General features: G+C 40.5%; 1 protein-coding gene across 1 annotated transcript in view; it reads right to left on the bottom strand.

Moving 5' to 3' along the window:
* The window catches only part of SORCS3 (sortilin related VPS10 domain containing receptor 3), a 286,600-nt gene that overhangs the window by 68,065 nt on the left and 192,270 nt on the right, over positions 1-26,265 (bottom strand). Inside the window, exons 7-8 of the mRNA XM_027692189.1 lie at positions 16,235-16,299; positions 9,235-9,353 (exon numbers count right to left, since the gene is read on the bottom strand). Coding sequence (XP_027547990.1) covers positions 9,235-9,353; positions 16,235-16,299 — 184 coding nt within the window. The remainder of the gene's footprint in view (positions 1-9,234; positions 9,354-16,234; positions 16,300-26,265) is intronic.

Below are 26,265 nucleotides of genomic sequence, written 5' to 3' on the forward strand. Positions count from 1 at the left end.
CAGTCATGATCTCTAATTTTCTTTAATACTTTCACATTTTGTATCAAGACAAAAATCTCATTTAACTTATATCAGCTGACACTGAAGAACAGAAACATGAGAAATTTCTCTTTAAAAGCCCTGAAAGTTTCAGTATGTCAGCTCATTCCCTCTCCTGACCTGTAATGAGACAGAGCACATGAAACACAAAAAAACCCAAGTATGTTCACAAGACTGCAGAGAATTTTAAAAAAATTTTCATGGAATATATTGATCTCCATAATTTCTGTGACATATCTAGAAACACACTAAGCCATTTCTCATTAATATGATTGAATATGATTCTTTAAGGGCGTGTTTCGTTTCCTTTTTTTTTTTCTGAGATTGAAGTTAATCTCAAGCAAAAAAACACGTGTCAGGTAAAAGAGTTTGGAAAGCAAGCATAATGAGTTAAGAGGTCTCAGGATGTAATGATGCCCTGGATGAAGCCAGGAAGTGTAAACCACAGTGTACTAGGCTTCCTTCTCATCTTCCTGGCTAGCTGATGCTGGGACTCATAAATTCCAGTGTCAGGCAGGTATTGATGTAACCAACATGGAACTCCTAAATCTTAGAAATGGCCCTGGGCTAAGCAATACCCCATCTACCTTCTGCTGCTGAAAGAATTTTCAGAAAAGTGAACGGAAAGCTCACAGAATCAAATTTTAAACTTCTTCTTTATATTAAGCAGTTGACAGCATATAGTTGATATTATTTTCAGTGAACACCACACTTGTTTTCTGAGGTGAATTCCTCTGCTTGTAGAGTTCCCTCCTTTCCAGTTAGATAAAATGAATTGGTGGAAGTCAAAGGTTGAGAAACACTCTATCAGTATTATAATGGCATCCTGGATCTGTGTTCTCCAATTCCATAGGGAGCCCTGGCATCCCTCTTCACTGCTTTAACTTTAGGTTCCTTTTCTCCTTCTTGTGGGCATAAAATCCCCTAAATCAAATTGTGGCTTAAAGCACAGAGGAGTGATAACAAGGTCAGCAGAGAGGTTGCTGCATTCACACCCTCAACGAGGGATTTTGGGGCTCTTCAGAGCTGGCAACTGCCTAGGCCTTGCATAGGTTTGCCAGTATGAGGATTGAAAAGTTGTGCTTCCTCTCCTAAGCCTAACCAAAATGATAGTCACAAGAGATTCAGAGGGTAAGAACACATCTACATGAGCCAATGTTCTTCTTTCTTGATTATCCACCATGGGCAGGAAACACCATCTTCCAGATATTTCTGTGTACTGAGGTTCTCCACTGCTTCAGCATAAATCCCATCATGATAGATACCATCTAGTCTGAATTCCCTCCCTGTGGTTTTCATTAATATAATACCTTCTGCACAGCCATTAAAGCAATATGCAATTACTGAGTGTGCCATGGGGACACACAGATCAGTGTTTCTGTGTGCAAAGCACCCTCAAGCTGCCTGGTAAATTCAGCAGGCATGTTTGAAAATATGCCACTTTCTAGAGTGGCAGACCCATCAGAGAAAATTTGCTAAGACAAAGGAGCATTTATTATAGTGGTCCAATCCCTGTTCACCTCTCTCTCCCTTCAGAGCTATGATGACACAGCTATAGCAGAATAATCTTGAGTGAAAATATTGCATTTGTTTTAAAAGCAACTCCTGCAGAAAATATGCAGTTACACCATAACATGAGCCACATCAGAGCTGCAGGTGCACATTACCCACACAGAAACCAGCTTAAGAGAGAAGCATAAGTGTACACATTATAGTTCCTTTTGAAGGATTTCAGAGGAAACATATGGCTTTGCCAAGGTGACACTTTATATCTTCAGCTGATAAATCACACAACGTGAGGGGAGGGGAAGAGAGTGGTAAAAGAAAGTACAGCACAAAAAAGCCCTAGAAGGAAAATCAATACAAATAAATAAATAAAGGAAAATGTTAATAATTTTTTATCAACAGATATTTAGGTTCAAGTTCCAAATCTGATATTTGGCATAGAAAAGATGAAACTGTGCTAGAAATGGATGAAATCACCCAGTAGTGAATAGCAAAGTAGCTAACTGCTTACTGCCTGTCTTGCTTTAAGAAGAGCTTTTAACTAGCATGTGGGATGCACTTGCTTTCATCTGTATGGATTAATTTCCCCCACTAGAGTGCTGTCCAGCATTTTAAAAAGGGGCAAGAGGAGATCAGCTGTAGCAGGCATTATTCACCAGTAAAACAGGTGTAATCGTGTTCATCATTTAAACGTCTTCATCCTATTAGTTTCATAATAAGCTTTTAATGATTCCTTCAATAAAAGACTCAAAAACCAACCCTTACAAGCTGGAGAGTGCTTCATTGTCCCGCCAAACCGTTTTCTCTACCATCGATTGCAAAGATAAAAATCAATCGTAGCTAAGCAGGGTGAAGTTAAAAATAAATTGCATGGATTGATTTCTGTTAAGACCTTTGGCTCCTAGTTAATGGAGGAAAAAATGGAGGAAAGAAATTTATATTTGAACATGGTGTATTCAGTTTCTATGAAAATAAAGAGAAGGTTCCATACTAGGAAATCAGAGTTTAATTTCTCCCCTCCTATCTTGTTTCACTGCTGAGAAGTTTCACATTAATTAAAAAAAAAAATTTAAAAACCCTTACTTTATTCCTGGGGAAATTTACTACTTATTTAAGTTATTAAATTGATAGTTTGAGAACAGAAATCAGGAATCCTTATGAATTGGCATAATCTCAGCTGTAGCTGCTGGTTGAAGTCTACTCACCTGATAACTGACTTCAGTCAGCAAATATGCTCATTTAACCCAGCCTTAAATACCCAATAAACTTGAAACATACACACATTTCCTACTAAACATAAGGACTTCTGAGTTTTTCTAAACAACCACAGTTACAATCAGTATTAGTATTAAACTACTTCTCTGATCTGAGCTTAGACATATATGGCTTATAGAACTAGGAAAAATTTTTCCTTCCTCTATAAACCTGAAAGCAAAATGTTCCCCCACCCTAATTCTAATATTATAAATAGTAAGTATTTTTCATTTTATTGAGGCTGGGAAAAAAAAAAGTTATCATAAATATATCCACTTTAAAAAAAACAGAATTTGATTCAGATAAAAAGAAACTTTACAGATGTCATTTTACGTCAAATGACTTCAGCCGAAATTTTTGGACACACTCTGAAGAGACTCATCCAATAAAAGAAATATTATCCAGAGGTCCTATAAGAATCTATCAGTGACTGTGGGTGAATACTAACATCTGCATATGTTTTAAGGAGACTTTCTGATGCAAAAGAAGATAAAATTGGTTCAATAGCTTTTGGCAGAAGTGTTTGCTCCTCTGAGCCAGAGGAATTATTCAGATGTGCACTGTAAGGCTCCCACTCAGCTGCACCACACAACAACATCTGGAGAAATTCTGGGTCTGCTCATTCTCACTGATAGTGGTGAACAGGCAGATATGCTGCTTGCTGTGCAACTCCCTGAATTAGGCAAAAGTCTTCTAAACTTATAATTACTTCTGAAAGCGAAGAAGAGACAGGTAAATGATCAGTATCAAAGTAGACCATTTTGGCTTAAACTTTTCACTTTTCACACATAATTCCTACAATTCCCACAAGAACCGCAGGCTGCTTCTACACTCCTGCATGCGCAAGATGTGAATAACCACCATCCCCTCTTCCTAAATGTCAATGCCATAGATCCCATCACATTCAGGAGGATTATAGACTACAACCAAGACCTTTTCTCTCTTCCCAGCTCCCCTCACACTCCTTCCTTCCTTCATCAGATCAACCCCAAAACAAAGGGTCATCAACAGAGCAACTTAGCTTTTTAGACATGTGTCTAAAAATCATATGTCCCAGGACAACCTGACCTGAAGGAGTCTGGAGTCAAGAGAAAGCTGTGCAATTCCCAAGGTTCTCAGGAGACTGAATCACAAATGAAATGGCATAGAAAGCAGCCAAGAAAGCTTCCAAGAAGTAGCTGTAGAGGCCAGGTGAAAGCCAAGACACTGTTATGAATTTTAGCCTGCAGTTAAACACCTTGTTGAATTACGCCATGGGAATGAAAAGGGGAAGGGGCACTAGCGTTCCACTCTTTAAAGGAAAAATGATAAGGTACTGCCTCTCAGAATGTCTCTCTTGTTAATGGTGCAAAGCGCTTCCCATTTAAAGTGGAAATGGAGCAGGGTCTGAAGCAAAAGGTCAATCCTTTTCAATCAAAGCAGGTATCATTCCTCATCTTTAAGAGGTAAGACCAGGAGTCAAAGACAGATCTGAGAGTGTTCATCTCCAAAGGCATTTGTTTGGTCTGCATCACCCCTAAATTCAAAACAGGTATCAGCTTCTTAGAGGACCAGTAGCTTTGTCACTGCCATAGAAAGTGCTGAAAGTCTGAGTTACAATTCAGATCAACTTCAGCTGCACTCTGTTGGGATAGCAGAGTCTGCACCATCCCAGAGAAAAATAAAGACATAAAAAACAACTGAGACAGGTATTGATCACCCATCCACACATCTCTGCACTGACTTACAGCCAGTTCAAATCAAAAAGGCCAAAGTTACCCTGAGGGTCTCCAAGTGCTGACAGAGACAGAAGCTTAAGAGAGGAATGGGAACAATGATAACCGTGTGCTGAACTAGACGGGTATGATCTCTGGGAGAAAAGCCACACACTGAAGGATTTATACAACACAACAAGATTAATAGGGGGATGGGAACATATTTATGACACCTACATCTACAGCTGGGGGGAAAAAAAGTCCTTTATGATGTTGTGAGTATACCCAAAATCTTACCTGTCCCATTTCTAAATCTGTCAGTTCCAATCTCTTAAAGAAATAGTGCCTCTCCCTATAAACATTGTCTCACATCCTCAGGCCACCAGAGCTATAACAGCAGTAGTGCCAGTAGTCTTCGTCACACATGCTGAAGAGTTTCATAAGTATTATTGTCCCTCTCCTGATACCTAGGGTGTGAAAATACAGTCCTTACATGGGTCTTCACCAGTGTGTTGGGAATGTCATCCATCCCTGCTTGTCCAACATGAGATTCCAGCCATCCAGCAGAACCACTGAGCCCTTGCATCTGAGAGAGCTTGCACATAACCTTTGGGTAACTGGGAACAGCTAGTTTAACTTAGCAATAATTAGCTTCCTATGGCAGCCATAGGTCTTCCCACAAGAATGTTGCTTTCTGCAGAATCCACTGTCCCAGAGCAAAGCTGATTCCCAGTGAATGCATTGCCCTCTTCACACCCTTCGGAATTCTCAGATAACAACAAATAAGTGCCACTGTACTGGGACTTCTTTGGTCCAGACTCTCCTCACTCCCTTTATAAGTGATGATATTTGCTCATGCTTTCCTGCATTTTCAGTGGAAAATTTTCATCTGTTGGCAAGGAAAGATACACAGATCATTCCTGCTCCTCTTTAGTCTTCAAAGAACTAAGTAACGCTGATGTTGTTTGTTTACTTACATGAAAATAAAAAGGTTTTCTCCAAACAATGCTTTCTCTCTCAAAATAAAATTTCCTGGAAATAATCTCCATTTTCATTAAAGCCTATGGCATTTTTTACTCTTTTCAGCAACCTGAGCAATTCCATTAGAAACTCTGATACAAGACTTGCTTCCACAGAATTCCCTCTGTGGTTTATTTTTTACCATTTAAGTTCTCCAAAGTATCAATATTCTAGATTCATACATAAACCAAGACTATCCCTGCCTATGTTTTACAATGTAGGCTCTGCACATGAGAATACTGTAGCAGTTCTGGTCACTGTCAGGAAATCAGATCTTTTAGGCAGTTGCACATAAGTTTAGAAAGTGATATTTTCTTAGTAGCAAGTACTCAAAGGCACCAACAAGGAAAGATGTAGTACAGCCATAGAGAATGGCACATTACAGATCTGCAGAAAGCATGGGCTTCACTGGTGCACAGATATGTAATTAAATATCACTGACACTGACCTTAAATGGCAAAGTTGATCATCAAATTAGCTCCTTTTTGGTATAGTAAATAAGTCCAGATATATTCCACGGTTTTCTCACAAATAAATTACCTGTTTTGCAAGTTTTATGAATTTTAAGTATTAAAAGGAGGGTAGGATTTTCTCTTAGTGTAGCAAGTTATGCAGCATTATCCAATCCAATCTTAGTGATGTGCTAGGCACTCCTAAATAACTATTGATCAATCAAATAGAAAGTCAATCAATAAATTCTGAGTGAACACCTACTGTTTTATTCATAAGAATTCTTTCTACTCTCTCAGTAGCTATTTCTTTCTTCCTTCCACATTACCTTTTACATCTTTCCTCATGGGCTATGTTATTTAACTCTTTTGCCTGGTAACCAGTCACAGTCTTTTCAAACTCTCTTCATGGACAAGATATTTTCAAGTAGAGGATCATTCTCATTTTCTTTCTTTGTACTGTAATTCTGCAAGATCCTTTCAGAAGTGCTGCACAACAGGAATCATTGATTTATAAAGGCATTACAACATTTTCTTTTTTCTTCTTTTCTCTATTCATTATGCACCATAGCATCACATTTGCTTTGAGTGCACAGTTACACAGGTTAATGCTTCCCAGGAATCTTACACTACAGACCTGTTCATCAACTTGATTAGAATGGATATTCATGAGTAAATAACTGTATGCAGATAATCTAAAACATTGATATCAATAGCTAGGATTTATTTTCCCTAATTTTAGCTGTCAAAAATTTAGGGGTCTTCGCTAAGCTATACTTAGATTCCTTCTAATATAAATGAGAAAGACATATTCCAAGAGAGACCTATCTCATCTTGAAATAGGTGAAATAGGAGAAGGTAAATTGCACTGAAAGTTTTGATCTCTTTAGAGGAAAATTGACTATGGATTTAGACTAAAAATCTGCTGGTTTAATGACAAAATTTAAAAGAAACAAATTCCTCTCTCCTCTCCAAGTTCTGATTTGTTCCAGCACAGAAAGATCAGAACTCATGCACCAATCCTTTCTGCAGCTATTAAACCTCACTAGGTTCTTAACATTAAATTTCATATTTATTTATTCATCTCTGCCTAGTATTTGAAATTCTAAAGACCTGGCTCCCATACTTCTGTCCAAGATTATCCAGACTGAATGATATGCATGAGACATTGCATACAGAGTCACTCTCACACATCCCAGCTACATCACACGGCTTGTGAGCCTAATACATCCAGGACATATCAGCAGTCCTACATATGTACCGAGCAAACACTCTGCATAGTCCATCGACTCTATGCTGGACACAGTGGATTTAACACCCCTCCAGCTCAGAGAGGTGTGTGCTGTGAATCTGAAGTGTCTGTGTGTTACCTGAGCACCACATGGACTCAGTCCATGCCCAGTTTCTGCAGCCTCTTTTGCCAGGCTGCTGGACAGTCAGAAACCCTGCAAGTGTGATACCAAAAAGAGTGAAAGGGGTTGACAACCTGTGAATGGAGAGTCTCCTGCTCAAAGCAGTGAAATGTTCTGTATATATGTAACAGTTTTTAAAGGTGCGGGGATGTAATTTTCAATTCAAACACCCATTAAGTTACAATAAAACATTGCTAAGAATAGTCAAGGCACTAGAATATCACATATATACATATATATGTATACACACACATGCATTTTTTTTTAACTTAAGGTAGTTAGCAGCTATTAGCTTGAACTACTCACTGCTAATTTGAGGCAGAAGAACACACACATACCAGGCCCATGGCCTCACTTTGAGATCAAGATTCTAAAGACAGCAGCCTTGTTTTAATACAGGTGAGAGTTGTGGAATGAGAAACATCTGTAAGGCATCATTGTAGCCTTAAAGAACTGGGTTCCACTGGGTTCCACAACACCCTCAGCCACAGACATAAACCACCAGATTAAGAGAGTGTCTCTACAATACTTCTTGGAGAGTAGAGCATTTATTCATTGGAAAGCCACTGCCTCTAGTCAAATCATGACTTGCTAAGGTTGCAAAACCCGCATTCACAGTGTTTTCTAGCAGCAGGTCTCCCCCAGGATACCAAAGGAAGCAGTAGCAGGCTGGGTTTCATGGGGGACTGAGGGGAACTGTGGCTCCCATTGCAGTAGGTCACTTCCAGAGCAGCAGACTCCCCTATTCACAGAAGAAGCCTGCAATGTTACTCAAATGCATGCAGTTTTCATACTGCAGTCCTCCCGGGGCATAGGAATCCAGTCCTCCACCTAATCTCAGCATAGAATTGTCAGCCTTCCCATTTAAACTCCCATTTATAAGAAAATCTCACAATAAATAGAGCAAAACTTTCTCATAATTTGGATACAGTCAGGAAAAATGTTCCACCAAGGAAATAAAATAGGAGTTTAATGGAACCCAGTCTTGCTCAAAAAGGGAAGTGTGTGTCTTTTTGGTACCACCTGAATCAAGGCTCCACCTCATCTCATTTCGTTCCCACTGCTTCAGCATTGGTGACAAGCAGTTAGCATCATCCTGTCTGTAATCTCTCTGTCTCCTGAGCTTCCTACAGTCTGGAATCACTGCAGCCTGGCTCTCAGTTTTCACCCAAATGGTACATCTTCAGGAAGCGTTCTTACATACTGTACAGTTATACCTCAGACTTCCACAGATATGAAATGGGGAGAGATGGCACAGTTCCATCCACCCTGTGTATTCTCAAAAAATCTCAAAAGCAAGTAGTTTCTCATTCAATTTCTGTCACATTCTCCTCATCTCCAAAATCATCACCAACTAGCTGACAAAATTACAGCCATCTTTCACTTTGAAGTTGCCCTGTAACACCTTTTTTTTTTTAATCTTTCTGCTATTTTTCCTCCTACTGCAAATTTTTGTTCACTCCATTAGCATTACTTGACTGTCAAATCAGCATAAACCTTTCCTGTTGTTAAAATAATCACTCACACCTTTCCTTTGTTCTTCTCTGTTCTCTCCAATTCATCAATAGCTTCTTTGTATTTTACATGTAGCCATAAAAATAGCAAGTTAGAGCTTCTGTGAAATCCATGGACCCTTGATGAGTGAACTTTAAAATATTCACCATAAGACAAGTGATGAGCAGAGAGATCAAACGTTTTGCCCCAGACTGCACAGCCAATCTATAGAAGGCAGGTATAGACTCCCAGCTCTTATGATTTGTGGTCCCACATGCTGGTCCTAAGAATATGCTTCCCCTCTTGCACAGAAAAAACACCTTGTGCAGGCAGCATTCATGTCATGTTTGCACCAAGCCAACATACCTGGATGAAGATATATTCATCCTGAACAACAAGGGAGCTGACATCAATGGAGCGCGAAAACGGCCCACTCCTTTTGGTCTCTGAGCACTCTTGGATCCGACAGGTCAAATAGTGGGTGCCTGTAATGGGAGAATATGTACACATGAGAAACACCCAGGTAGGAGCCAGTTGTCTGACAACATCAGCAGCAGCTCAAAAAAAGGTCTCTGAAGGGAAGTCTTAACCTCATCTCCAACTATACAGACGTTATTTCATGATCTGCCTCCAGCCTTTAACACTGTAACTGCTCTCTGAAGTCAAGAATTCATCACACTTGAACATTCACCATTCTCATCCCCATTCTGCAGACATACCTCAGGAGATTGAAGTTCAAACCATAAATGGATGGTACCAACCTTCAGTGCATCAGAAAGCTGATGGTGAGTCTACATGGAGCAGAAGAAGATTTCAGAAGCCATTCAGGCAGAATTTACCAGTTTCAATACCCTGCTGGGACTTCTATCCCTGCCCTCCCTCTGAAATACCCTAGCCTTGGTGACTGGTTTTAGTTGTAGTAGTAACATACACACACACACACACACACACACACAAGAAGCCCAAACCAACACTATTAAGTTTAACTTATTTTGCTGTGAAAATAACAAGTATCTCCCAAAATTAAATCTTTATAGTCAACATAGGCTAGGTATGAAAATGCCATGGACATGAAATAGCATGACTGGTTAAGAGTCCTAGTAGTAGTTATATGCACTGCAAGAACCATCAAATGCTTCTGACCAGAAACAAGATGAGAATACCATTATACCAATGGGATTTTGTCAGGCCTTGGCATTGCTTGAGAGGAGGAACTGGACTGGAAGAAGAGCATGAAGATATCAGAAGGCAAAGGCAGACATATAGAAAGTTGCTCAGTGCAAAAAGAGACGTGCTCATCTCCAGCAAGTTGACAGGGGTTATAGAGAATTAAGCATTATTTCACTCAGGCTAAGAAAGGACCTCATGAAAAGAACAATGAAAGCACTGTGTCTCTGGATGTATGTAGTCTAAATATGCCCTCTCTGCTTTTCAACTGCTCTTCTGAAAACTGCAAATTAGGGAGAAAAAGAAAATACTACTAAGATGACAGCTGCAGTGATAAAAGGGTCATATCTTTTACACTGCAGCACTTCTACAGGCTTCCTAGATTCAAGTGCTTGTTTTCTTTTCTACAAAGGGTGAGGACAGACCATCAAGGAAGAAAACAGCAAGTTTATAAAGGCTGGGGTGAGCCTGATGCTGTGATTTTAGTTTACAACAGAACCCTTTAACACGAATTTTGTCAAACAGATCCCAAAATGATAAAAGAGAAGTTTAAAAGGACTGTACTTGCCTAGCAAAGCTGCTTACAGGATTCTCTGTACCAAAAAACCTGCTACTGTCCTTAGTTTGTGTCCTTCCAGTGACAGCAAAATGGGGTTCAGTGGAAAGCTCTGGGAGGCACAACCCAAATCGTGAGACTCAGTTAACTGCCTTCCCAGATTCTAAGACAAGATTCACACACTGATAGTTCCCCCTTTCATTGTCTTGTCCCATCAACACTCTTAAGAATGCAAAAAGAATGCAAGTCAGAGGCATTAATAATAAAAATAATAATTAAAAAAAAAAGTTGTCTAAAAAGGTCACCAACTACAACCAAGCTTTAACCTAACGAAGGTTCACGCCCAACCTCCTAACGGCTGAAGTCCTAAAGGCTGCAGATCTGGTTCTGGGTTGAGGCATTGGGGATTCCAGGTTAATAAGAGCTACATGGCTGATTTAGGGTAGTTGCATAGGTCTGATGCAGTAATGTAATCGTAGTCCCACTGAGAATGCTAAAGCAGCAGAAAATGTTGCTGGTGCCAGCTCAGAGTATCTGGAGATAATTAAAGTGTATGGTGAAAAATATCTGACCTAGAGACAGTGCCAAATAACTGGAATATCAGAGTTGTATTTTCTCCCAGCATAAAATACCAGCAGCAGTGGAGAGGTCAGACTTTCAACTGGCATAAATTAAGGTTCTTCATCAACTGACATATATATACACCCTTGGTCCAGAGCTGCTATTTAGTTCCTCAACATGGAATCTAAGACAACTTTGCAGTGGATAAAAGCAACTTCTCAGAAAACAAGGGGGTCTTATATGTTGCCACGCTACCCAAAGAGATCTACAGACGTGACTTGTTCTTTGAGGTAGCTCTAAAATTAGGTAGAACAAGGAGGAGAGGTCAGGAAGCATATTTTTAGAAGCTCATTGCCTCCAGTATATTCTCCCACACAGTCGCCTGGATATTCTTATCCTTCCAAAAAGGGGATAATTTGCTGCTGCTGAGTGACAGAATGGGAAGAGGAATAAAAACCTGTCACAAATAAATGCAGATGAATCACAAGTGTTGACATGACAACAAGCTTCCTGCCTATTGGGAAATGTGTCATTTTGAGTGTGTTACACCAGCAATCAAATATACTTGAAGAATGACACCTGATTAATATTCACAAGAAGATGGTGTTAGAGAAGGGGGGTAGCTCACTACCCATTTTCCATTTTGTCTCTTGCTTTATTTTTTTATTTTCATGTATTTTACAACACAAGATCTATGAAAAAAAAAACAAAAACCCACAGACACAAAAATTATCATCAAACCTGTCTGCTTTAGGATACCAAAAAAAGTTCAAGTCTTGCTTTTTTTTCTCCTGCCCCAAAGAAAATGAAAAATAATTCCCTTTAAAATATGTTAAAAAATCAGGTAAAAAATATGACAGCACCCAGTTCAGTTCCCATTTACACTTTGAGTATGTAACTCAAAGTGAGAAACATTCCCAAGTCCTTGCTTAAGCTCCTTGAAGAGTATGATGCCTTCTTGAGCTATGGTCCCATTCACAGAAAACATCTTCCCTTAAGTAGAAAGTACAGCATCCCTCAACGAAAAGCTCAATTAAGAGAGAAGAGGGCATCCTAACTTCCAAGCTATCTCCCTCTCCTCCAAAATGAGGTAATTTTTCACAGCCCTCTTTTGCACAGCCACAAGGAAAAAGGACATCCACTCAGAGGGACAGGTGACATGAGCCCAAGCCATGCCTCTAGAGCCTTACTTACTTTCACTGGGATATGTGTTTTGTAAGGGAGATTGGGGATTATTTCCAATGTCCCATGCAACACCAGAAATAAAGGGTTTGGGTGTTTTGGCTTTCGTTTTGGTTTTTTTTGAGTGGGTCGGGGTTTTTTGTTTCCTGTGGGTTTTTTATTATGTTCCAGTGCAAAAGGAGTTGAAAAGAGCTCCCTACTTCCCAGACGGCATCAAAAGCTTTTCATGCTTTTAACCGACATCCAGCTACTTTCTCAGCTCATCTGTGAAGGCGGCAATATGGACATCAAACATCCTGGAGCGCTTGCTGCAGCTCAAATCCCAGCATCCATACCTCCGCACAAACCCTTCCCACATCATTTAGGATTAGGGAATGGCTTTCACAGATGTGCAGCCATTTTCCAGTCGAGGAGCTTGAACCGCCTCCTCATTGCCATTTAATATAGTCTCCCATCTTGAGAATTTGGAATGTATTTTTACCCTTTTAGAAGTGATAAAACCAAAACAATTTCTTGAAATTTGAAGTGATAAATGGGTGAGATAAGCCAAGCCACTACGCCTCCTCTTTGCCTGCCAGCCATGCCAGCTTTGGCAGGAAGCAGGAGCACAAGAGGCACTCTCTGGTGGGTACCACCCAAAGATGTGAATCCTGGAAGGGACACTGAAACAGTCAAACCTGTCACTGTACTGAAGGCTGCAAAGGGCCTGTGTTACACTGTGTTACAGTGACCTGTGTGCAGTTAACTGTGGCTTACAGAGACACAGGACAGCAACTCCTGCTGCTTCCTGGCAGCATCATAAGGCAGCTGAAAGCAGGGATGGCTGACCAGCATGGCTAACAGGAAGAAGGGCTGCTGATGGTACAAGTTGCACTGGCACATTGGCTCAGCTTCAGTCAGGCCCTGGTGCCAGGCAAGACTTAAAATCAAACAATTCCAGTGAAGGTTTCCATGGGAAGGAGAAAAAACTCACTGGCCTCAACAATTTTGCCCCTGAAGGAAAAGAGTATTTAGAAATGTAGACAGTATTGTAAACTACTTTCCAGGAATTACTTACCCTGTTTTATCTTACTGGTTAGCTTTTTTCCTCCCTCTTTTTCCCTTAACTCAAAGCCTGTTTATTGCACCATATCTGTGAGTGTGGAGATTAGCTCACTGAACATCAGAAAGTTTAATATTTCCTTCCCAGGAATGCTGGTGGGTGCTTGTGTAAGTGTATTCCTAATAGCGCCCTTGCATCTAATCCTGTCCTTGCTGCTGCCTATTACACCCAGGCAGAAGGTACAATGCCCAAGGCTCCTACATGTTTTTATAATTTAAAAATGCAAGCCTCGATTATTATTCTGCTACAATAGCTCTGCCAAGATGTTGGAAAAATGTGAAAAACTTCATCTGCTATAAAAGACATGAATAGCTTGAGATAAGATAGGCACTGGAATTATCAGCATCTTGCAAATATTTAAGGACATTATACACCGGGGAAGGTGGTTTTTTCAGAGACACGACCATTCCTAATGAGCGGACAGACAAAACCATGGGGCAAGATGTCTTGAAGGACAGACACCAAGAGAGGTGAACAGGACTTCCACCTCCCAGCTCCATGAGCTTATTGATAGCCCTGACTCATTTATGGGTGAATGAGACTCTAGCATGCCCCCCAACCTGTTCCCAGCTCCAGTGTCTGAATTGCTATTAGATAGGTTCTTGAGTCCCATTATTGCTAAAAGAAAAAAAAAATTAAAAATAATAATAATTTTTAAAAAATCAAGTTCAGAAGTTTATTCCTAAATACCATTTCCCTTCCTCCCCACCACTTTTTCTCTTCACATTTTTTTTAAATAAAAAGCATGGAGAAATACAGAAGAAGAGGAAAGAAAAATACTCCATCAAAAGAATCATGTATTTTTCAAGTAGCCAGTGACACTGAAGGCATGGATTCTTTTCCCTAAATTGAACTGACCAATGGGAATACTTAAATCCATGTCTGTTAATGCATCAAATAAGTGACTGAGCCATCAGACTGACCTAAGAGGCATTAAAGAAGCCTATCCTTCCTTCTCTACACTACTAAGGAAAACTTTCATCAGAAACTTTCTGATCAAGAGGAAATAACTGCAGGGGCCCATTTTCCACCAGGTGGAAGTGCCTCAGCTATTTCACTGAGCACATGAAAGCCCAATTTGGTTACAGAGCCTACTGGGAGAAAAGTTCAGCTTCCCATTCCTAGGCACACAGAGCTGTACCATTTCACACCAGCTGAGGCTATAGCTGTGAGGCAGTTGCTGCTTTGTAACACAAACTAATATCGTTTCAAGCCTTAAAAACTCTAATTGGAACAACACAGTTCTTTTGTGCTGTGCTTGGCTGGGAGAGGAGTCATTTTGGTGCTGTGCCCCAGTGGTACCTGCCAGCAGGGCCAGCACAGCCCGACGGGTCTCCGCCGTGCCCGCTGGGATGATGGCCTCCAAAGGGGCTGTTTTGCTGACACTACTGGTTAAGTCTGACTTTCAGTGAAACCCTCAACACCATTACCTGCAAACTTCAAAATGCTGCATTTATACATTAAAAAAAGAACAAATAGCAAACCCCTGAGCAAACAAGACCTGAAGGAAGAGAGCTGTCTGCAAACCGGAGACACATCTTTAAACAAAGCATTTACATCCCTGAGACATCCAATATTCAAATAGCTGGGTGAGAAAGTTTAAACTTAGTTTGAAAACAGACTCCATCAGCAGTTTGTTTGCTTAGTTTGCTTGGGCTTTGTTTTACTTGCTTTTGGCCACTTCTCCCAGCATCCCTGCAGCAGCACACAAAGCAGCAAAGGCACTGAAGATGCCTCCCTACCTTGTCCACCCACCTGCCAGCCTGTTTTGCTTTTTCCACATATTCAACAAACAGCTGTCACCCCTGAGCTTTTATTGCCTGGTTATTTATTCAGCTGCCACCACTAAATAGCAGTGGGAGGCCAGTGAGTGATTTTAGGAGATCCACAACCTCAGAGAAGCCACCTTGATAGACAGGAGCTTGTTCACAAAGCATCTGGCCTACGTAGCGCTTGACTAAAACAGGAAATTTTGCAACCAACAAAAATGAGGCTTTTTCTTCCCAGAAATCCTCTAAAACCTCAGTCCTATGCTGCTTTTAAGAACTGTCCCTGTAGTGAAAAGGGACACTTGTCCTCCCACTGAAGGAAAGTTCCACACCAGGAGCAGATGGATTACTATGCTGTAGTTCCTGAGAGAAATACCTAAAACACTATCTGTATCAGATACTGTCCTTCTTAACTACATAGGAATCCATTCTACTACAAATGTGACTAGATTCATTTCAGTGAGGGGTTAAGAAATGTTTTTCTATTTCCTACTTCAGATCCAGGCACCTTTCATGGCCTGTAATGTTTTAGTATGGAACACCTATCCATACTTTATAAGCAAAACTAAAAAATACTTTCGATACAAGACACAGGGACAAAGCAACATCCTGACCAGAGGATAAGTCTGACTGTAGGCAATTTCTTAAATTTCCAGGTACAATCCAGCTGTTTTGAGCACCTCTGGAAATGCACAAAGGCTGCAGGGCATAGTGGAGGTATCCCATCTCTTTATGATTCATGTAAACTACATGATACTGAAACAGCTAAATAGGGAACAGAATAGATGGGTCCTTAGCCCAACAGATTGTGCTTTTGTCCACTCTCTCCAAGGACACAAGCCCTGCAGCCAGAGACTTTCCCCAAATGGGCTGAGGATAAGGGTATGCCTCACATCAAACCCCCATGACCCACATATTTCCTACCAATTAAAATGTAAATACGAAGATAAAATGAATAAAGTGACTTTTCATAATCACTCCATTCTTGGCTCAAAGCCCACATTTTTAGCATTGTCTGCAGGCACTCACGTCCATCAGCTGTTCGGGCTTCCATGTGCACAAGGTCAGGTTCTTTATCCAAACCAGTCACTGACCTGGGAGGAGAGAGAAAGACAAAGAAGACAGCCAGTTAGCTAAAAGGCTGCAATCAGACAGAGAGATGGTGAGGGAAAACAAAACCAGTCCAAATCTATCTTGTGACATCTGGTATGTAGGTCTCTACCTTCTACCACAGAATCACAGAATATTCTGAGTTGGAAGAGATCCTCAAGGGTCATAAAGTCCAACTCTTAAACGAATTGAATCCACAACCTTGGTGTTAATTAGCACCATGCTTTAACCAAGTGAGATAGGATCACTACTAACTTGTCTCCTTTGTGTTTCTACTCAGACTACTCTCAGGGGCCCTATAACTTCCCAGGCATGGGTGAGTGATCCTGCCTGTCCCTTGTCTACAAGATCAAGACTACCATGATCGTTCTTGTGGTGAAAAAGAGAACTGGTTCCAAGACCCAGTAAAATCAGATGAGGGCACAGCAGCCTCACGCTTATAGAAAACAAATTTGACTGAATAGTGCCATGAAAGACCAAGTTTCCTGATTTGCCCCTGGTTTGCTGGGCAAACTTGCTATTGTTCACCTCAGTTTCCCCATCTTCAAAAGAAAAACAATGATGCACATATGGTGAATTTCTGATTTTAAAAAAGTGAGAAAGTATTCATTATTCACCACATGATCCCATGCCACAGTCCTTTATAATCATGAAACAAGGCACAATGAGTTTCTTTAATCTCACTAGTTGAAACTCAAGCACCTCAAGTCAAATCCTCCTGTGCATTGTTATTTACTCCCTAAAAATGTTTTTCCAAGCACATTAAAAAGATACTTCTCCTCCTGGCAGAGGAAAAGTCAAGCCCAGAACAGAAATGTTATTATTAGTGTCCTGGCTGATAAGAATCTCTGGGAGATGAACATTTAGTCCTAGCCATGGCTGGCGGGGGGAAAAAAATCCATAGATGTCCACGTGATTTATGGAACTGCTTCTCCTGAGTTAACCAAAGGGTTAGATTAAAAAGGGACAACGACAAAGATCAGTTTCTAATTTGGTGGGAGTTGAATTTGATACAGTAGATTGTAAATAATAGATTCCCTCCAAGCCAGCCAACATTCAGAATTCCCTAATGTTCTGAAAACATTTTTTATCACAATCTGTTGCTGCTTCCATTCTTGGGGCATCAACACTAAAAAAAAAAAAAGAAAGAAAAAAAAAAGAAAAACCCAAACAAAATACAGATGTTCTGATACATTTTTGGATTCTCATAGCAGCTGAAGCAATGACAAACACACAAATGTGCTGGAGTTCAGCTAAGATCAGCCAGTGCTGCAAATGTCTAAACAACTACATTATGACCCACTGGGTAGGTAACTGAAACTGGCATCACTTGCTAACTAGAGCACCACATCAACAGTGTGTCCATTCACAACACCCTGAATTGCAGCCAAAAAATACCAACACAATAAAGCAAAGCAGCACAGGCAGATCTTTCATCATTCCACTCCCAGTGAGAAATAGTCTGCTCCTTAATCGCTACCATCAGTTTCAGGGTGATCCCACAAGGAAGAAAGTACTGTCTGTTATTGGTAAGGATGCCAGAATGGGCCTGAGTTCCTGGGACCGTGTAATTATCAGGGTCATATCTTCCCAATATCTGGACACAGTTAAAAGTAACAGTAGGACAAATAAAAATTCCTTTAAATGTCAGTGAAAAACATTATGGTGTGCAGCAACATTATTTCCCAATATATAAAGGGCACATATCTGTCTAGCGCATAGCAGAAGTTTTCTGTCTTTTACAAATGAGTAGCACTAATTGTTGTAATTTCAGTCATTCAACAACCTTGACCCTTCCCTATGACCTGCCAATAGGGACAGAGGCACATGCCTATCATCCTATCTATCCATCACAACTTTATCAAAGGGAGCAGTAACTCCAACACTTTGAGGTAAATGTTGGGAACACATTAGGCATCCGCTCTGCAGTCCTTCCCAACAGGTTTCCTACTTATATCCAGCCTTCCCCCTGGGTCTGCACACTCCAGGCATCCATCCTTCTGGAAGCCAGACACCAGCTTTCTACCCAGAGACCTTTGCTGTGTCCTGACACCACAAGGCCAGGCAGCCCTGACACCTTCTGGGTCCCTCCCTTCTAGAGGGAGGGGGCACTGTGTCTCCCCCTGCAGCAATGGGGCAAACCTACTCCTGGCCCAGGTAATAAGATACATCAGTCTGCCACAATACTATTCATTTTAAAAGGGACTATAATTAGAAGAACCTAAGTATATCCCAACAAAATCCAGAATACTCATTACAATTGTGCATTTGCATACACAAGCTCTGTGGATCTACTCATAATGCCTATTAAGTGTGCACCAGGGAATGAGAGTAGTCTCCTGAAACGTGTCATTCTAGCTTGAAGTTCCTTTGCAGTGCCATCTACTTGTTTCCTTAATTAGTTTTGACAAGCCTAATGATTCTTTTCATTACAACAATGATGACAAAAAAAGGACTAGCACACAGCACACCCCTAGTACTCCTCTGCTCACCAAATACTGCATTTCAAGTAGAAAAGTTCACAAAGCGATCTTCTGCGACCTAAAAGCAAGACACGTTCTTGTTATCTGCAGACAGATAACAAGCCTGGAAAGTGATGCATTGGTCATCCTTCCTTTGCTCAAACCAAGTCACTCTCATGTAAAAGACTGATTGCAAAACAGGTCCCCAATCAATGCTGTTTCTTCATGCCTCACCTTGTGTTTGTTTTCACTGGTATAGCTTTGCTTTGCAGTGCTCTAACTCCTCCTGAATTCAGGTATTTTTAGTAAATCATCATTTTTCTGGAGGAGCTTTACATGAAGAATGCATAAAAGTCAGCAGTGGAAAGAGCAAGATGTGAATGCAGGTCCTGAAGCACAGTTGCAAAAACACACACACAGACTGTAAAGCTACTCTTTTATCCCATGTTGTAATTTCTGCAGCATTGAGAACTCACTGCAACAACCTCTCAGGTCTGGCAATACAGCAACAAAACAAGAAGAGACACCTTCACAGCCTTATATTTTCTCACACGTTATCTCTCTGAAGAACATTTGGAGGATGCGCTGCTCAATACTATTTAAGCAACTAAAGCAAAACAAGGAGAGATGTCAGCATCCCCTGACTTTCCATTTCCCTAGTGTGTCCTCTATAACCAAGTGAAGCCCACACAGTGGGGTGGCTGGGAAGGGGTTTCATGGTGTTCTGGCTGACAAACAGCTCTGTTCAGAGGCTTATAAAGACAGGAGTATTTAAGAACACTCAGAAGCCTAAGGTAAGCCTGAAAACAGTTTTCCTGGCACGTGGTCACTCCTCAAGCTCCAGGCACAGCTCAGCTCTGTGTTCTCTATGTACATGAACTCTAAACAGCAAAATCTAAACCAAGGTCCACAAAATACACCCATGTGTGCTGCTTTCTTGGGTTGGTGTGGAGAGGAAAAAAGGCTACCCTTCATGTGAGAAACCATGCTAAATCAACATCCTCCACCATCCCTATTCATTAATCACCCCTTGCATGAGAAAATGCTGAGAGGATGCAGGCACAAGTGACAGGAAAGGTCAGTTTTTCCTGCTGACACGTTCCCCAGCTGCTGCAAAAGCAGTTTTCAAAATGAGGAGCCTGCAGCCAGAATTGCAGTGGGCACAGGATCATTTGCCAATTAAGAATTCAAATACCTCTGAATTCCATTAGAAGGAAGCAATTGCTACTTTTTCCCCTATCTCCTGCTGCTGCTTTTCTTTTTTATTCTCATGGTAGCTCTTGATTTTCACAAGATCTTTCCTCCCTTCTTTTCAGAAGAGAATTGTGTGCTCTTGAAAGTTGAAGGATGGACAGGATCCTAGCAAGATCCTTATCTCTATCCTGAGGGAAGATCATTGTGCTTGGATGCACATTTACTAGGCTGCTCTGCTAATATTTCATCTCTGACTGGGAGGGAGAGCAAGGAAGAAGGGCATTAGGAAAACACAGCACTCTGCACTGTAACTAGCTATTCCTGAAGCATTTTCATATAAGATGCTAATATACTCCAAAATTAAAAATGTTAACACATGCAAAGAAAGGAAAAAAGAAAAACACAGATTTTCTAGGTTACCTGCCTACTGCACACCTCAGCTCACCTTTTCTATTAACTCTACTGCCTTTCCATGGAATAAAAAACTTTTGCATTTTTTTCTACCCATTTTCCAGACATCAGGCATTTAATGGTGAAAGGCAGCATTGAGAATTAGCTACTCTAGCATCTTAGGTCAAAAATGCTGAGCAATTCCAAGCACCTGCTATTGATCTTTGCTCTCTAAGCCATCAATGGAGAATAAGAGATGCTCTATTCCTTCATCCCCTGGACTCAGTAGTTTGGGAGGTGTGAGTGGGTATCACGGATTGTGAGCAATATTTTTGTTAGGGATTTACAACAAGGTTAAAAAAAAATACGTCCCAGGGTTCAGCCTTTTAAACTCGGTCTGGAATCTGCTGGACTGAGCTTTTTGCCAGGGGTGTGTGTAGTTTCTTACCAGTCAAGGGGCATTCATTGGCTTTGAAAACAAAATCAAAACTTTTACACCAAATTGAGACTTTCCCAAGATGCTGACTAGAAAACTCATTTTTGCAGGTTAAGATGTTAGATTGAAGGCAATTGCCAATGTTCATGTAAACAGACAGAGGAAACAGATGGAGAGTACTTAGCAGGATGTTGTGCAGTAGATAAGGGCTAGAAATGGGAAAGGAACAAGGCACATTTATTGTGCAATAATATCTAAAGGGGGAAAACCTCATCCTCTTGCTGCAGGCAGCTGCTGTCAAATTAGTGGATGTTGCCAATTAGTCTGCTGCAATTTTAATTCTACCCTGCTCCAGAAGTGAATAAATACTTCTGTGTTGTACCAGGCAAACAGCGCATGGGACTTTCACCCAAGCAACACAAGGACAATGCCTATATGGGCTTGTGGGAGCAGAAAGTAATCCATAAAATTCCTGCTCAACAGAGCTGGAGCTTTTCCCATGGCACCATTGCTAAACTACACATACCTTTCAAAGATGGGACAACAGGCTACCTCCTTTATCTGACATTGCATCACATTTGTCCAGGTATCAATAATTGCAGTTAGCTTCCTGTGGTGAAGGGAATTCTGTGTATTCATCTGTTATTTACTGCAGTCAAGTCTAAAATTCGTTCCATCAGACATTAACTCTGGGCACGTAACAACCACCAACACAACCTAAACACATCCCAAGCCCACAACACACCATAAACTACCATAGTTAAGAAAAGATACAAATGCTGAACTGCTGGGGGAAGGAATGCATTTATTAAACACATAAATACAGTACTTTCTCTGTGGCTGAACAGGGGGAGACACTGCTGGATGTGTTAGGAAGTGATGAGGTCTCTGAAGAATTATGGACAAAACTCCTTGCACAGCATATTTCAGATGAAGCTTGGGAAAAAAGCTGGGCAGGAAGATACTGTAAGAAACTGTCTTAGCCAGGTCCCAGGAGCCTTCTACATCTTCTCCAGTGCTAATTTCCATGATGCTACAATTCTGGACATCGGCAGAAGTAATTGTTGTGAGACTTAGCTTGCAAGATAAGACAAAAAATTGCCAAGTGTTTATTCTCAGCTAATGTCTTTTCGGTAAAGCCAATCCTTTTAAAAAGATCCCAGTGAATTTTAAGGAGGTGTTCTGCCTTGTATCTCAAAGGAAAAAATCTTAAAATGTTCATAGCATCTGCATGTGTTTCCATATGTGCATACATGCATCTGCCTACCTGCATCTCATCCCCACCAATATTGAAAGTCTAAAGCTCTACCTTACCTGTAAACTCAGTGGATTACACGTTCCAGAACTACAAGGTTGCTAAACATAGTTATTTCATGGATACAGAAGGCCAAGAAGAGGACAGGGGTCTAAATCAATCCTCTCCTTGAGGACAAAACTGACATTTAGGCTCAACCGTATCATCCCCCACCAGAGAATCTATGCAAGACAGCAGGCTCTGCTGCACACAGAAACATTTCTTTCTCTTCACAGTACATAGAAGAAGGTGACTCCTTATATCTCAGAAATTAGCAAAGAATACCTTTAAAGTGTATTTATCAACAGAAAAACTGCTGTTGCTTCAGAGTTTTGATTTGCCCTTTATGTTAGCACCAAAACCTAAGAATGTACAAATAATTCTGTCTAGTTCTCATCCAGTTAACAAGTCTTAGTCCTTTAAAGTCCTTTGGCATTTCTTTCCCAAACTATACTATAAACCCCAATAAATATAACCAAATTTTTGTAAAATATACTGAAAATTGTGTGGGTAGAAGGCTAAAGATTCTTATTCACAGCCCTGTCAAGGTTTGAAAGGGCCAGCAGCAGAGGGTGCTGGAGGTGGCATGTGCTAGAGATGGCATCCTAATTCCCCAGTGGTGCCTGAAATAACTTCATATGGGGACTGAGGCTCCTGCAGGGAGCAGGTCAGCTACCTCAAACCAGCACTTGTAGTGGGTCACTCCCAGGTGCAATCACAGTCCTGCTGCTCACTTAGGAAGTGAACATGCTGCTCCTGTGTAGCCTGCTGCTCCTGAGTCATCAGGGTACAGCTGATATGGGCTATATAAAACCATTCCTGAGGGTTTATCCTAATTGAATAAGAAGCCTTTTTTTCCCAAATCCTAGCAGCATTGGGATATGGTGGAAGCAGTGAAGCATCAGCTCATTGAGTTAAGACACCTCAAAGCTGGAGTGCACAATATACCCTCAGCTCTCTATCCCATGTGCATCCAACACAGACAGTGATGCTTCAGACAGAGCATTTGTGTAGAGGAGAGATGGGATTTACAGGTCTGCAAACTTTATGGTGGACAAGTTTTAAACATATTCTAACATAAAGGTTTAATTCTGTTTTGTCTTCTGCAGGAAGGGACACATTTTTCAGGACACTTTTAATGTTATTTTTAATATTCGAAATTTCAAGTTCTCTTATAAAACAAAAATAAAAGTATACTTTTGAATTTTTGCATTTAGTTAAAATTCATTTAGTGCCTACTACATTATGAAGCCCAGTTAATTAATGTTTTTCCAGTGCTTAGCTACCCTCCTTCGAAAATCATGTACATGGGGAATTGCTATAGATTATTGCTTTGGTTTCTCATGAAACATGAATCAGGCCTGTTTCAGGTCACTTTAGAAAGGCAAAATACATGCTCAAAGAAGCCTTCAGCTCAGTCCAGCTGTCTTGTAGCCAAAAACTTCACTGGGGTTACTCCTTCCCTCCCTCAAAGGAAATGTTTGTAAGACTTGTAAAATCCCTCTGAATTTGTCTTCTAGAAAACGTGTCTTAAAGATGACTCATTGGGGAAATGTTTTACACCAAAATAAGGATTCTCAGTTCACTATGAGTTTAATTGCCCTCATTTGTATGAACATTTTCCAGCTGCAAATATGACATGCCTGAAATGCTAAGGCTCAGCGATCCAGCTATTAACAGAGTCCTAGGCAGAATACAGCACCTCTGAAAAGCTTCAGAGCATCATTTAATAAATGAATGCAGCAGTAGATGGATAAAAATAAAACTTAAATTATCTAAAGAGGGGATGCCAGTATGAAACTTGGCACAGACAATATGTATAGGATTTGCTGATGAGCCCCATATGCCTATGGGCATTGTACATTGAATTAATTAAGGAAGAATGAGTCTCTACATTCCCTGTTGCAGGATATTGTGAAGAATCACCCTGGGATAACAACTAACATTCTGGAAATGAATTTGTGGTTCAGTTCATGCATTTTGGATAAAAACAATGTGAAAAAATAGATTTCTGTCACAAACATTTTGTGACAGTTGTTTCTCTGTGTTTCAAATGCTAACCTGAAGAGAACAAATGGCTTATTTCATTCTCTGACTTTTAATCATCAGCTAGGAAACGAAGAGACAGAGAGAGAGAGGAAAGAAGGAGGATAAGGAGGAGAAAGACAGAGGAGAATAAACTATTCTGGACCAGCAAGCATAAATGCATCGACATGTCTCCTTGCCCCCAAAAAATCACACTCAATTAGCTGTTGAGAGTGAGATGCTCACTTGTCCCAACATCACAAGAGGAAAAGACAAAGAAGCTAGAAACAAAAGGGATTCTGGCAGCAGACAGATATGCAAAGACAGACTCTGTCTGTAGAAACAGCAAGTCTGTCTGGCTATGATGGGTAAAGGCAACACTGACAGGAGGTCTGCAGATCCCCACGTGTTTATGACATGCCAGGTTTGCATTCAAAACAGAAGCATCTTCACAGGCAGAATGGAGAGGTGAATAAAACAGCCACAGTCACTTGCAGGTCTTTATCAGTAGAAGAGGGACACTGTAGCAGGAGAGACCAGAGAAACCCATGGATCTTTTGTGGGTTCCTTAGCTTCAAGTTAGATGGGCGACCAAACAATAAGGAGACAAGGCTGCCCAGGGGGCTGAGCACTAGGCACACTCCTAGTTCTTCACAATGGCCCTAAAGCATCCTCACCCTCAAAGCATTACCTTGTTCAAGTAAGAATGCTCAGGGCAGAATGCTGCAACGGGAGTCTGTGTTACCCACACATCAAGAATTAAAGTTGTATGGTCAAGGTGTAGGTAAATCAAGAGCTTCTCTTTGTTGGGTTCTAAATCTACTGTTATAGAGGAGAAATAAAAGGAAAGAAAAGTACAAGGCCAAATGAAAAGTAATACTCTGCTGTTTTCTAGCCTCAAGGCAAATTCCAAAGTGTCAGCACACAGTTCAAATCTAATGATTTGTAGAAAGAAAAAACAGAATTCTAGAGAAACTACAGTAGATCCAGAAATGGCTTTAGGGAATCACTATTACAGATTGCCTCTAAAATCAATATTGTAATGGAACATGTCTCCTTCCCTCAAAGATTTTCAATCAAAACCTGAAAACCAAAAAAATTGTGAGCAAAGCCTAAGAATCCTTCTGTATCCTTTGGCTTGGTTTTCTTTATTTTCTCCAATAAAAAGCATGATTTTCTCCTGTGGGATAAAACACAGATCTACCGAAATCAGCTCTAAAGTGTACAGGTATAATTTATTATTTCCTAAGTAGTTGCTTACAGATACAAGTCAGTATGTTTCTCTCTCTTAAACTCAGCTACTGAACTTCTGATGTTTCACTAAACATGAAAATGTGTCTACATCTCCTTTTATTGCCTTCTGCACAATGGAGGACTATTATCTTTGAGACAATTACAGAGCTTTGATAACCACTGCTATCTCCTATTCCAATTAGCTCACTACAAATATCCAAGCGAAACAGTATCACTCACTGACTTCTCATCCTTGTTCTGTATATGATCAGCAAGAGACAAGTTACTGAATCAACATTATTTAAAAGAAGCTGTAGTACAGCTTATAAGTACTCCTTCCTGCTCTTACGTTCTGATGTGGCTTCATGCTCATTGTGCTTAACAATAGCAAAATTAAACTCATTTCATTCTACAGAGGAGGCTCAGGGGAATGAAAGGATGGGAGTTTCATTTTCTTCTCTTGCTGAGAATGAATTCTGCCTCATATAACTGCTGATGACTTGTCGTTTTAAGAGAGTTTGTTAATTTACAACAAGCAGAAGGCATAAAGACGGACCTTCTTATCTTTAATGGATGTTACTGAACGACATAAATGGTTCATGTTTAAATGAAAGCAGAAACATCTTGTCTGTTTTGCCATGATAAGACTGTTCTTTCTCCACAGCATGGGTTCAGCTTCTTCTGTTAAATAAAACAACTGTTTTTGTTCAACTTAATGCCAGGCAAACTTCCAAAGGTTCAGAGGCTGAAGTCAGTTCAGGGAAATCAAATAGAATTTACCTGGGTCCTTCCTGTTTCTTCTTGAGAAAATCTCCCTGAAGAGCTTTGAGGTATGACTGAAAATCTAGTTTCCAGTAAAAATGGTCCCTGATACTGTTGATGAACTTGCTGAGGATAAATCCTCCATTAGACTGTG

Source organism: Neopelma chrysocephalum, unplaced genomic scaffold (genome assembly GCF_003984885.1).
Source record: "Neopelma chrysocephalum unplaced genomic scaffold, ASM398488v2 Primary Assembly neopelma1_85, whole genome shotgun sequence".
NCBI lineage: Eukaryota > Metazoa > Chordata > Aves > Passeriformes > Pipridae > Neopelma > Neopelma chrysocephalum.